A 14,559-nucleotide genomic window follows, 5' to 3' on the forward strand; every position below is an offset into this window, starting at 1 on the left:
TTTTTCCTATAAATACCTAAGCCATTTCTCACATTCTTTTCACCATTGGAAAATATGAAGGTGTGTGAATTCTACCCCAATATCTAGCCAATTATTAACATTGGAAGTTGAAGATAAGAAGTGTCACGTAGATAAGAATCCTATCTAAAATTTGCATAACCAATTACATCTCGACACATGGCACTCGAAATCCTATCCGAAAAATTATTAAAGATTACATAAACATAAAAAATATGGAGAGTTACTCACCTTAGCAACATGTGTCACTCGAAATCCTATCTGAAAAAATATTGAGATTATATAAAGATAAGAAATCCGAAGGCTTGTTCATTTAGCGACAAGTGGCACTCAAAATATGTCTGAAAAACCTTATTTTAATATGGTAGTTTAATTCAATTAACCAATAAATTAAAAAACAAACCTAAAATAATAAATTATTGACAGGGCTAAACAATAGCCCCCTTTGGTTGGAGATGGGTTTTGTGTCAAAACATGTTATGTTTGGCCTAAGACCCTTTGGCCCACTCGGTTGGAGATGGTATATAAATATAGCATGACACTGTTCATTAAAAAACAATTTCTTTCAGGGCTATAATTTGGACGGGGGCCCTTTCGATTGGAGATGACCTAAAGGAAATTGTCCAAAACTTAAATCAAGAACATAAGGGATGTTTCAGCCAATATGTGAGCCGATGTCTAAGAATCTATTCTTTCATTGGAGCAGTTGGTTCCTAAAAGTCAAAAACCTCCATTTTCGTAGTTTTGGGTTCCACCACTTGAGCAAAGTTTGATTCGAACTTATGATGACGAGAATGATACTCAACTACAACCTTGGCGAGAGCTTGGCAAATGCGGGACCAATGGTCCTTGCCTCCACAACAATAACACAATTTGCATCCATGGGGTTGGTGGGGTTGGTTCTCTTACCTTTATTCTTTAAGTTCGCAGCCTAGTGAGCGAGGTGACAACGTTTTTGGGCTCTTTTCCTCCCTTAGATGGGCCTTCATTGTTAACCTTGGGCATTCGGCTTATGGCCAAGCCTACCACGCTTAGAGCAATGGCTCGGGCGTTGTTTCTTTCTATTGTATGCTTCAGGCACAGCGATCGAGCCAGTAGGTCTAGCCTGGTGATTTTTCATCAACAGTTGGTTTAGCTTTTCAGCAAGAAGTAAAACAGAGATCAAATCCAAAAACGTAGTGAAGTTCTGTGCCCGATATTATTGCTGCAAGACAATATTGGTAGCATGGAAGATTGAACAAGTCTTCTCCAAGAGATCCTATTCAGTTAAGTCTACTTTACAGAACTTAAGAGTGATTAGATTCAACTAACTTCAAAATTGCATTGATTCACATAGTTAAAGTCTTGGAAGTGTAAGTGTTGCTAGTCGTGTATTGCTTCATACAATAATATATCTCTTCGGTGATCAAAGAAATCCTCCAAATCGATCCATGAAGCTCGTGAATCCTCCTCTGCAAGGTACTCGATTTGCAGTACGTCATCATATGCTTTTGTATGAAGGTCATGGATGTGGCTTTGTTAGCTTCGCAAACCAGAACATTCTCCTCAGCTTCTATGGTAGCTCCAAGGCTCTTAATAGTAAGATGGAGCTTCTATGGTAGCTCCAAGGCTCTTAATAGTAAGATGGAGCTTCACATCTTGGACCTACTTTAGGTAGTTTCTTTCGGAGACTTCCAAAGCAGTAAAGCCAAGTTTGTTCAAATTCGACTTGTTACTGTCACAAAAAAAAAAAAAAGGACAAAAGTGTGGTTAATCCAATGAAGACAAAATTTAGCAATCCATACATAAGGAGTAGAACATTTCAGTATTATTAGACATGTATTGGTTTAAATTATCATGAAAAACTGTTAGTTTTCTTAGATGTATTGATGATATACTTTTGAATACATATGAATTTCACATACAAAGGTATAATTATGAAATGGAACCTAGGAACCTAGCAACATGGGTGCAATTTGCAAGAGAGGCCGCAGAGTGTCTCCCATGAACTTCCTAGCGAACAAAAAACACATAGAACAAGTAATAGTACTATTTGCATTACTAATACCACTACAACTGCAATTAGAACCAAATCTTATCTGATTCAAAATTACTTCTGAAACATCATTCCTCCCAAATCTTCCAGGGTGAGGACCACTTTTGGACCAATCGACCCAAGTAACGCTCCGATTCGAGTTTTCTTCCGGGCCAATGATGTTCACTAGGGTTGGGATGTAATGCTCATCCATGTAACAAGGAGGGCTGCAATGCTCTTTGAATATGGGGTAGTACTTGTTGTCTGATATGATCTCAACTGCCAGCTTCCGGCTGACCTCAAACCACTGGGAGCCTTTGCGCCAATCCGATCTGTTGATTTCAGGCCACATTCTCGGATTGTATCTGCCCCGACCCACCTTCCTCGGGTCATCATATGATCCTATATTGCTCTCACTGGCATTCATGAGGTAGCTGTATATTGTGGTGAAGTTGAACAATGGGATGCAAGACTCGGATAGTAGCACAAATCTCTCGTTAGTAAAGTCAAGGAGGGCACTTGCTAGTAGGCGTCTCTCACCATCGATCATTGTAGGACTTCCCCATTCAACCGCCTACATTAGAGAGGTGATCAACTATGTAATCAATAAATATGGTACAAATAACAACTGTCTTAATTTATATACCCATGAAAAATTAGTTGATTCGAATTGACCATTTTTATCCACAAAAAAGTTCAAAACTAACCCACCTTGCTTGGAATTCTCCTTCCATAGAAAACAGAATTTTGAGGCCATGAATCAACATATGAAGGATGAGGGTGGACATATATGTTGTAAAGTCCTTCATGGCCATTGAAGAACATTTCCCACAATGGGGCCAAAGGTATGGGCCCCTTTGTCAAAAACATGAAGGCAATTCTAGGCGCACGGTTATATGGAAACTTTCCAATCCTTGGAACAAAAGATGCTCTCCAGAACAACTCACCATCATCAACCATCTTGTGCACCAAAAGTGCCTCAGTATCCGATGCAACGTTATCAGTACCTGATTCCTGTAAAGGGAGAAGCGGCGGTGAGGGTGGTTGTGGCAGAAACTCTGTTATTGAGGCAGGCGGCAATAGCAGTGACGAGGAGGAAGTGGTTTGTAAGGTGAATGGGAAGAAGGTCTTGTAGTATGAACTGACCATGACTCCAATGGACAAACCAATGACAAAAAACACTAGATGAAAGGCATGGCTAAACTGCAAATACGAAACCAAAAGCTTCGAAATTGGCTGAGATTTTCGGAGTTCGCTTCCCATTTCCGGGAGCAGGAGAGGAGAGTTTAGCAGATCGAAGAAGAACTTAGCTAGCTATCTACTTCAAGTTAACCAGATTGATGCCTACATTAATAAACCTAGGAGGCTAGGACACTAAAAGGGGAATTAGTTTTCTTTTTCTTGGGAAAAAGAAGATTAGGTAGAGTGAAAGTTAAGATGCATGCATGTGTTTTGGTATTGCTACGACCTAGGGTTTCGAAAGTCCTCTTGAAAATCGACACCGCATATATTAGGACTTGGTCATCACCTTTGATCTTTCAAAGAGTTGACATTTCATGGCCAGTGGTCTTCCACCTGTTCGAGCATTCCTAGGTCTAAATTGCAATCCTAAGTTTGAAGATTTTTTTGGTATGTTCTCAAGTATTTTACCGTTAATTCTTTAAAACGTCAGATTTAACAATTTCTTGCATGACTTGTTATTCTGACACGAAATAATACGAAAATAACAAGTTTCTGGTCAACCTGTTATCGAATCACCTGTTAAGAATCCTATAAGATAACGGGTATGACACGAACGAGACATGTTAATGGCAATTTCTTGCATAACCCGTTAACCCCACACGAAACAACACAATCTATTAACAAATCGGATAATTATCGGATCACCTGTTAATAAGCCGTTAAGATAATGAGTTTGACACGACATGACCCGTTACGGTTATAACATGAAAACAACACAAACACGACAAACACAACCCATTTGTCAGGTCTACCAAACATAATAGAATTTGACTTTCATTCCAAGTTGTTTTAATTAAAGTTTAACTTGGACGTTACGGTGCAAATGTCACCAAGTTGGTATGAGCAAGCAAGCTCCTAGATTTGGGGCAACAATGATTGAAGAAGGAATACATTAAAGCTGTTTCCCCTGCTCTTCTGGGACAGAAAAAGTCCATCTTACGCATAGGAAAGAGGTTCATGCATACGAAGACGAAACGAAACTGCCTTTCAGAGAAGACGAAAAGGCAAGTTCAGGAGAAACCGAACCCGATTCGCTAAGAAGCAAGACTAATATCCGTTACAGTTTCAGTTTTAAGTTGAAGTATCTAATTCAACAGCCAAAAATGTGCCTATTAGCGCCTCTAGGTACTCAAGAAAAATCGGTTAGTGTGGTTTCGAAGAAAAAATGGTCAAATTTTACGAACACTCCTGTTCCGATTGGCCACTGCAATTTCAATTTGATTTTGAGCCGCCTAAATTTTACAATGTGTCAATTTACCCCTCTTGACAAATCTGTCGATTTTATCGTCAAGAAGAAGCAAGTAATACTCGAAACAGAAATTAGAAAGAACCGTAAACTTCATAGCTCGAATGAAATTCACTCGCATCGTCTCGCTTAAAACAGAACCAAAGGCGAATCCCAACAGTTGTGCAAACACAAACCATGACAAGAGAAGCCAAATCCCAAATGTATAAAATCTACGGCAGGACATCAGGAACTAACCTCAACAGTATACAAGGACAAGTATGGTGAAAATGATGAGTAAGAAGTAAATTCGAACGTTTTTAACACTACAAAAGAAAATCTGGAATTACCGGTGATTGTGCAACCACATTCAATGGCACTTCCGCTCGTTGTCGAGCTTTGTGCTTACTATGGGTACGACTACTTTTCTGCTTCAATTTCTGACCATTTTCTTCTGTTTCAGCTCCTTTTTTCCCCGGGCTTCCGTGTCTTCTCCCTTTACCATGACTATGGTGCTTGCTTTTTCTTGAACCTGGGTTTCCTTGATCATGCTTTTCAACACCACCCAAGTTTTCTTTAGCAGAATCAACATTTAGTTTCTCCTTCCCTTTTCTCTTACTCGATGACTTGGTGGATGCTTGACCTTGGGATGAAGTGGGATTGGTGTCACTACCTAAAAGAACGTCTCGCACGGTACCAGACAACAAATCTTCCTTCGGACGAGGGTTGGTCGCAATAGTTGCTTGATCTCCATCTAATTTCACCACCACAGGCCGAGGCTTTGCGTGGTTTGGCTTTTTCTTAGAAAGAAGTAATTGCTCTGTAAGCTTAACTAGATCTCCGTCGTCATCATTGGTACCAGCCTGTAATTTGGTATCATTGGCAGGTGGATAATCATCTTCTTTATTCGCAGAGGGAAGATAATATAAACCGTGCTGCTTACGGTGCTCCGCAAGTAGAGATGTGGATTCACTCGATGGCACTGGCTCTTCTTTGCTTTCATGGATAGGAATAGAAAAACCAGCTCTCTCCTCATACTGCGGGCTTCCAAGAGAGAATGAATTTAATGAAGGTAGTTGAACATCACCGAAGATTGTTTCCAAATCTTCAAGATTCTCCGCAAGCACTAACCCATCTGGTACAGGAACTCTTTCTTGAGCACTTACCGAGACAGGACCTAGATCATTTGAAAAGGCATCATGCATCAATTTGATGATTTGAGACGCTTGTACTCCTTCCCTTTCCAAACTTTCTTCCTTCTGTACTGGACTATCAAGCAGATCTCGCTTAATCAACTCGGTGAAACAAAGTATATTTCGTGCTCTCTCTAGTATTTCTACATCATAGCTTCCTGTTAGGGGAACCACAGCCAATTCAACTCGATTTAAAAGGTTTACGATAGATTCATGTGTGAAACTATCCTTCAATGAAGACGATGCAGATGCTTGCCCAAGAGTAGCAGTTTCCTCCCCACCATGTTCCACTGAAAGACCTTCAAAAGACTGATCAAAAACCCTTGGGTTGAATCCTTCATCCTGTTTGCAATGCACAGGAGCATCACATGATGCCAAACTAGAACTCTCTGGGCCATCTCGTTCCGAAACCAATCCTGGAACATCTGGCACCACTCTATCAAAAGTTGAGGAGGAAGCAGCATTCCCCCTCTGCAAAAGGTAAGCATTTAGACAAAAGATAAAAACTTTGAGAGCAGACTGTACATATACCGCTCTTATAGATGGTGGCAAGAGAGTTGTACGAGGTTGTAATAGTGCCTCCATGAGTTCAAATGGGTTTACTGAGAACTCAACATATTGCCCTGACAGCCAAGCAGCAGCTGACAACATCCTGTGTAAGAATGGATTACCAAGTAATGCAGGATCAATCAGCAGATCACGACTAACCCGTACAAGCTCTGGTCTAACATCCTTGACCCTCATACCAATATCAATAAGTTGCTTCTCAATTTCTTCCCCCTGCTGGCAATGCAGGATCCTCGACATTTCTCCCAAAAGTGATACATACCAATCAAAGTCCACAATAATCTCATATACATCACTGCAGCATGTTGATAAAATGGAACCAAGAATCTCATTGCAAAACTCTGGATCAGATTTAAGAGCATAATTGACCAAAACCCTGCAAATTTCAGCCACATTATTCTCGGATACCATTGCCATAACAAGACGCAAAGACTCCAGCTTGATATTCGAATCCACATCACTCAAAGACTTAATCACAACCTCCTTATTCTCCAAAACTGCCCACAAATGCTTTGTTGCAACAACTGAAAGTGCCTGCAATGCGAGATACTTAAGATTCGGATCATCATCAACTAGCATTTCGCGAATTTTGACAACCACCACCTTCACTGCAGATTCATAATCACTCAAACTGGTCACCACAGTCCTAATACACTCAAACAGCAACGATTTGGCCCCGGTCCTCCTGATATGATCACATACCGGCTCAACAACTCTTTTAGCCAACCTAGGTTCTAAAGGGGCCAACTTTGCAAATATCTTCAACACCTTAATCAAAACCCAATTGTTCTTAGAATCAACCAGGATCTTATAAAACTCCGGCGCCAACGGAAGATACGATCTGGGTTCTCTCAAAGCAAGCTCACAAAACACCCCAACAGCCACGGACACAATCTGCGAGTCTGGACTCTCCAAATTCTCAACGAAACGCTTAAAACACACCCTCACAGCATCTGGGTATTTATCAAACACCCTCAAAAGCACGGCGATCGCTTTCTTTTGAACGAAAACCTTACTGCTACCCAGCAAGGTGAAAATCTCAGGTGTCAAATCCCTAGCAAGATCTACTGTAGCAATTCTAGAAAGGCATTCGAGCGCTAAGCTTACCTCGAACTCGTTGGTGGAGGTGAGGTCCTTGCGGAGCTGGTTGGTGATGAGGACGAGGACCGGGGTGTCGTCGGAGAAGGAGTGGGCGGCGGCGTGGTAGGCGATCTTCTTGTGGGAGAAGCGGGTGGAGGAGAGGAGCTCGACGACGTGGAAGGCGGCGAAGGACATGTCGTAGAAGTAGAGGGAGGAGAGGTAGGTGAGCTTGTGGAGGGCGTTCGCTTTGGTGTCGGCATCGGTGGATTTGACTTCGCGGCGGATTTCGTCGAGGGCTTTGGAGAGGAAGGCGGACTCGCCAATGAGCTGGAGGCGGAGGCCTTTGATTAGGTCCTCCAGCGTGCGCTGGAAGAGGTTTTCCATGAGGGAGGAACCCGCCATGGGCGGCGGAGGATTTGAGATTTGGTAATTTTTACGGTGGCGCTACACACTCTGTCCAAGGTGGGAATGTTGGGCAAAGGTGATGGCTTTTGGGTAAAAGCACTGTTCGGACTTTGGAAATAGCTCAGTCTGGTTTTTTCGTTTGTATCTATTTGATCTTGTCCAAAATAAATATATGTGAATATAATTTATTTATTTTAGTAGGTTAGAGAAAAAACTTAGTAGGGATCGAACCCGTAAATGTTGTATATAGACATGATTGTTTATGCGGTAAGCGTCATCTGCATTAATTGAAATAAAAAACACATTTGTAAGTGGTTTTTTACTACAATTGTGAAAAAGTATCGAGCTCTTACATGCTGACTTTAAGTTCAAGCTCTATCGATAGCTAATCTAACACTGAATTTAATAAAATATATCGTTTGATAAAAAAAATAATAATAATAACAAAGAACATGTTTGGAACATTGAGACATACGATTAGTTGTCGAGAATTTATTATTTCAGCAAATAAAACTTCCAAATTGATCACTTCGACTAACTTCTTAGAAAATTTGGTTATACCTTGAACTTAATTTGGTACTTAGGACGTATCAATTTACGTTTTTTTTATTTTTTTCATTAATTGAGAGTCGTATCCTTTTTTTTTTTTTTTTTTAACAAACGATCTTAGGGGTGGCTTATCCTCATGATGGGCTAATAACAATGTAGTTCAAATTCGTCTTTGGCAAGAATCGATCCTAAGACCTCTCACTTACAAGTGAAGAAGAATATCACTATACCGTAGTACTAAGTAGAAATCGAGAGTCATATTTAGTCTAATTAAATTTGAAAAAGTAATAAAAATGGTGCTGAATTTGACATTTGAAGGTAATTTGAGATTTTTACATTTTTCTTGAAATTGAGATTTTTACGTGAACATTGGCTGGAACTTGGTGAGGGGTGAGGTGGTTCTATTGATTGTGCACAGGGACAACTAGCCCAACGGGCTTTTACAAAACGCCCTGTATTATGATTATCTTTTGGTTGAAAATTTTCCAATTGCCTCTAGGTCTAGGTTGTAAAAACGGTGTATGGAGAAGCATTCGTTATGTGTTTCTTAAGAAGTATTTCGATGTTTAATAAAATTTCTAACATGTTTTATTTTATATAGAATTACTTTAGAAAAGCGCTTATTTTTAACAATTTTTGTTATATAAAATACTCTATTTGGTTGTAAGAATGTTAGGATAGAGTAATGTATGTTTAACAATTCTTCGTCGCGCAAATTTTCTTTTTTTTTTTTTGGAAAAAATATTTTTATTTAATTTTTTATAAATATTTTAATTAAATTATAAACAATAATTAATAAACCAAGAAAAAGTATTTAATTATAAAATATATGAAAATATACATACAAGATGTCCGAACATAAAAGAAAAAACTACAAGAAGTAGTCTTCTAGGTTTGATGCATCGGGCTATTGGGTATCGGCTGGGTGAAGTGGCTACAAGGTCAAAGGTGGAGCAAGATCAGGTGCTGGCATCGGGATTTGGAGGCCGGACATCTATAAGGCTCGTACGATCATACTCATCTTCTCGTCTTGGGCCGATAACTGGGCTGTAATCTCGGTTTCTCGGGCTTGTTGGGCCGCAATCTAAGGGAGAGATAGAGGTAGGTATGGAGAATTTCTGTCTTTAACATGCATGTGGCATGGCTTTGCAAAAGCCAAAAGGTCCAAGTTCTTTGTTTCATAAACAGATTCAAATCAAGTTGAACAAATTGTTTAAAACAGAAAATTTGGATGGTTTCCTTTCTCCACCAAAAACCAAAAATTTATAATAAGAAGGTTACATACTAGAACTTGGTCCTGTTTTACTTATCCAATTATTTTATGCCTAAAACGTCCTTAATGTCTTGAGTTAATTACTAGAAAAATTACAGTACCAATGATCATCCCGCATATGTGCATAACCAGTAAATGGTTTACCTTGAGAGTTGAATATTTGATGCCACTTAAAAGTAGCATTTAAAAAAACTACTTGTAATAATTAGCCAAGACAAAAACTTTAGGCAAATTCTAGAGAGCAATCATCAATCCAAAGAGACACAAACTTATATCGGTGTTATAGTTTAATTTAGTTTACATCATGTTTAAGAGCAAGGGAGGGATTGCATTTGAAAAAACAGAAAGAATTGATATCAATTCAGACTTGATTTGGTAGACATGGCCTCGGAAAGCTGCAACAAATTAAGAGCAAGGGAGGGATTGCATGATGAAGAGAGATGAAAGATTTGTATGATGAATTTAAGAGTAAGGGAGGGATTGGAGAAGGTTTTGAAGAGAGATGGGGGAGGGAGGTAGCTGCTGCAACTAGGTTTGCAGTTTCTGCCTCTCAAACTGATTAAGTGATATGGAAAAAGTCATTGACTTTGCGCGACAAAGGTGTGCATTTGTTGGGGAAATGGGTCTGCAATATCTTTTGTACATAGGAAAGTGCTTAAAGGGAAAAGAAAGCAGATTAGTGGCCAAGTTGGAAAGGGAAATGAACTAATTAACTAACTAATCAAACATTAAGGAAAGTAAAGTTAAAGTCTCGTTAATATTCGCTAATAAGAGGTTGATGAAACATCTCAACTAAAGAGGAGATTTTCTAATGAAAAGGTTTGTAGTGGATTCATTTCAATAATTCGTTAAATTGCTAGTTGCTTATAACTTCAAAGTATTATGCACATATGATACACGTCGTTTGTATTTTTTATGTTTAGCACACGTTATTTTGACACATTTTTCAATAAAACATACAAAATTCATGTTTTCTATACGTATTTTCACATATTACCGAAGAAATATAAATAAATAGTTAAAATATTAGAATAAAAATGGCCTAATTTTTCAAAATATATTTTTAGTAAAGTTACTATATAATACATGTATGTATTTCTCACGTACTACACCAATTCCGTATTTTATTAACTATGCTATTTGAACAGACCACCAAAGTCCCAAAATCATATGTACATTTTAGGTATTTAGATTTTGTGTTGAACAATTTACATGTACAGTCCTTAGTAGGCATGGTGAATCATTCATTGTGGGAAAAACTTTTCTGGAATGAAAATACATTTTTTGCTTTTTTGTCTCTCGTGACGTGAAGATATGAATTTATGCATGTAAATTCTTCTCATACTACGTGACGAGAGACAAAAAAAAATTATCATATATATTATGACATGCAAGTTCTTTTCTTACAATGACACACCCCAACCGAGATCAGGGCATGCTGGCCGTCACGTGGAAGTGACGTAGCCATGTGCACAATGCGGAAGCTAAAAACAGTAATGGAAAATTACGAATAATTTAAAACTAGCAAATATAATGTGATAAAGTATGTGCTAGCAAAAGTAAGACGCTTAATTCAGAGCTTTAAGCCTACAGCAGTCCAAAAGAAACGATACAACAATAGTGCACCCGAAGGTAACCCTACGTAGGTGAGTGTCTGTCAGAATGCCGGGACGTCCTTCGGGAAAACCACCAAACCCGCTAAGCTACTAGAACCTGGAGGGGAGCAAAACAAAAGCGTGAGTGGGAAAAAACAAATCTCTTTGAAAACCACTTCATAAAACATATTATAACCCCTCGCCGTAAAACCTGTATACTTTCCCAGAAATAAACATATATACGTAGATATGCCAAGTCATGCTCAAGGGTAAGCCAATCATGCTCACAGGTATGCCATCACAAAACCTCATAATATCATGCATAACCATCAATCATATAAAAAGAATGGCATAAAACGAAGCATTTATACTAATTTCTGGGAAATAGTATGTATATAGGTATATACGGAAAACAAAAGCCCACTCACTGGTATGTAGAAGGGTCGTAGCCCCCCTGCCTCGAGTGTGCACGCTCGTCCTCGGGATACGTGTCACCTATATGCGAATTAACTATAAAAACGTTAACTTTAAAGTACATAACCGTCCGTTCAAAATAACTTCTCATACATTGCTCAAAATGGACAAATAAATATACCAACGTGATCTACACAACCTCACGATCACACCCATAATTTTTGGACCATCCACGCGCCCTCACGCGCCAACATAGACACGGACCCACGCGCCCCCACGCGCGGCCACGTGCCATGCACACTGACGGCGTCAAGTGACGCCGTCAGGAATATTCCCTTAATTCAACGGAATATTCCGTTAAACCTAACTGACGCCGTCAACGTCCGTTAGGAATATTCCGTTAAACTCAACGGAATATCCCCCTTTCTTCCCCGGCCAGTCCCCCTCACCGGCGCTGTCGCCGGAAACCTGCAACTCGCCATAACTCGCTCGTTTTTCCACCTTTTTTCATGTTTCTTGCACCAAAATCAACCTTAGAACTAATAGAACACGATCCTACAAGTTTTAAGGCCTAAAACTACAAGATTATACCTGTCCAAAACTCCAAAACTCGACCAACTTCGAACCAAGCTTTCCCGACGTCCAAAATTGTCCAACGAAGCACTCCCAAGCTCCTGGGAACCTCACAAACACAACTACAAGCTTCAAAAGTCCAAAAACAAGCTAGAATAAGTTTGCATGAATAGTGCTCAAATCGGAAAACCTCGAATCGACGTGAAAATGGTGGTTTCCCTACCTGAAAATGGTACGTCAGTGCTCCCCTCGACCTCACGATCACAACTACACCCTTGGTTTCCTCGATCTGTCCAGGTTTGAAGGGTTGTGTGGGTGTTCGTACGTTTTTGTTTGAAGAAGAAGAAGAATAAAGGACTCGGGGGAGAGAGAGAGAGAGAGACAGTGACAGAGGGTGAGGGATAGAGATAGGATGTGTGTGTGTGGTCCAACTTTGGTCAACACCACACAAAACAACCAAAAACGTAATAAAAACAAACTAGGGGTAAAACGGTCAAATCACATGTACGTTTCTATATTTCCGGGACGGGATGTCACATACAACGTGGTTGAATATTCGTTAAAGTTGATGAATGACTTCAAACATAGACTCTTTTGCTTGATTAGCAAGTTAATATAATATCGTGTCAATTATCCCACCAAACCTTGAAACAGTAATCTCCCCAATTGATCCACGTCATAGTTTAGACCTTAAACATATTTTATTTATGCTCAAGCAACTAAAGATACAACAATGGTATATTAAAATAGAAAAAAGTCTAATAAAAACAAATAGAGAACTATTCGGAGACTCATTTTACATTTTATATATATTTTAATTTTCAACCGTCTAATCAAATGAATCGAATAAAATTAATAAACAAAAAAATATTAATAAGAATGCGTAAAAAGTTTTTATGTTCAAAGAATGGCCCCAAATTTCAAAGAAAATGCAAACGACTCAAAGACTTGAGAGCTCCGAAAGGACCAAAGACAAAACTGAGGTGAGCTTGTGAGGGCGTGGGCCGGCATGTGCCTGCCCAAACCATAACACAACCGGCACGAGCTCCCTGTGTGCCTTCAACCTTCAACGTCTTTCCCTCTCTACACTCAAAATCTCGAACCATCTCGAAAACGACTCTTATTATTTTGATTTCATTTTCGGACACCTCAATAATTAAATTGGTCTGCTTTCAGCATATATATATACATACATATGTGCGTGTGTGTGTGTATTGCATATTTATATTTAGGGACGAAACCATGATATTAATTTTTTGCACATATTTTTCGGGATCACTTCGTAATGTATTTTAACGATCCGAATCGTCTTTTTTTTAAAACATCAATCATAGATCCTGCAAAAAATTAGACAAGTCCAACACCATAAGACATTCATTTGTAGTGAAGATGGACGAATACGGTTCTACAAAGAAATTCTAACCCCTTAATCTAACAGTCATATAATTTCAGAATTGGATGACTTTTGGTAGATATAACCTTTGAGGAAAAATCTAAAAATAGACGTTCAAATCGTTGAAGTGCATTACGAAGTGGTGTCACGGATTCACCCTCTATATACTACTAATTGATTATTTATACAAAATTATTCAAAGGGAAAATGATTCAATTATGTCAAGTGTTGAGCCAGCCGTAACCATGTTTTGAACCCAACATAAATATTATACATGATCGTCATTCATATGTTTTGACATGATACTTATCACTAGCAAATAAAGAAAAACAGAACTAAATAGTAATATTACTTAGTAAAAAATAATTATAATTCAATAATAGATAATGTGAAACAATTGCTCCATGGCGTGATTTAGGATGTGTGTGTCATGTATCCTTTGTTTTTAGTGGAGGACTCACGACTTAAGCCAACGACCCTATTTCATGTGTGTGCATAGTATATATATGTACAATATATAAGCATACATTAGGTAAGAAACAACGTTGGAAGCTTAATTTTAATTTCATATTTAATTTGAGCCACTTAATACTATTATCTATTGGTACTCCTATTCACTTGTAAGTGAGAGGTTTTAAATTCAATTCTCGCCAAAAGCAAACTTGAACCACATTATTGCTAGCCCATTGTGAGGCTAAGCCCGCTCCTTCCTTTTTAGTGTAAATAATATCGTTTGTCCAAAAAAAACAAATATTCATATTTAATTTGTAGTAGTGGTTTGTTCCCAACTCCCAAGTTCCATAAACCATTTTTAAGCCTATAGGAATTTACAGAGTTAACTGTTCCATAACTTTTTAACCATCGACTCTTTAAAAATATAAAGGTCAACTCAGTTACTGATTACGTACGTAACATATATGTTTTTATGGAATTTAAGCACTCATACATCAGGCTGATTGAACTACTTTGTCTCATTTATGTGGTTTTCCTTTATGATCACGCTTTCCATTCTTCTTTT

The 14,559-nt window shown here is 38.7% G+C and overlaps 2 protein-coding genes across 2 annotated transcripts; both read right to left on the minus strand.

Moving 5' to 3' along the window:
* Nucleotides 1–1,839: 1,839 nt before the first annotated feature.
* Nucleotides 1,840–3,376, minus strand: LOC103950635 (glycosyltransferase BC10-like). Its single transcript, XM_009361865.2, has 2 exons — nucleotides 2,744–3,376; nucleotides 1,840–2,606 (listed from the first exon to the last, which is right to left on the minus strand). The coding sequence occupies exons 1-2, from the start codon at nucleotides 3,293–3,295 to the stop codon at nucleotides 1,947–1,949; spliced, it is 1,212 nt and encodes a 403-aa protein (XP_009360140.2). The 5' UTR covers nucleotides 3,296–3,376; the 3' UTR covers nucleotides 1,840–1,946.
* Nucleotides 3,377–4,594: 1,218 nt separating this feature from the next.
* Nucleotides 4,595–7,879, minus strand: LOC103937280 (AP-3 complex subunit delta-like). The gene has a single exon (XM_009347207.3). It carries the CDS (start codon nucleotides 7,739–7,741, stop codon nucleotides 4,826–4,828), a length of 2,916 nt encoding a protein of 971 aa, XP_009345482.2. The 5' UTR covers nucleotides 7,742–7,879; the 3' UTR covers nucleotides 4,595–4,825.
* Nucleotides 7,880–14,559: the final 6,680 nt, after the last annotated feature.

This window comes from the organism of the source record quoted next, unplaced genomic scaffold (genome assembly GCF_019419815.1).
Source record: "Pyrus x bretschneideri cultivar Hongxiangsu unplaced genomic scaffold, Pyrus_bretschneideri_v1 Contig27, whole genome shotgun sequence".
Taxonomy (NCBI): Eukaryota; Viridiplantae; Streptophyta; class Magnoliopsida; order Rosales; family Rosaceae; genus Pyrus; species Pyrus x bretschneideri.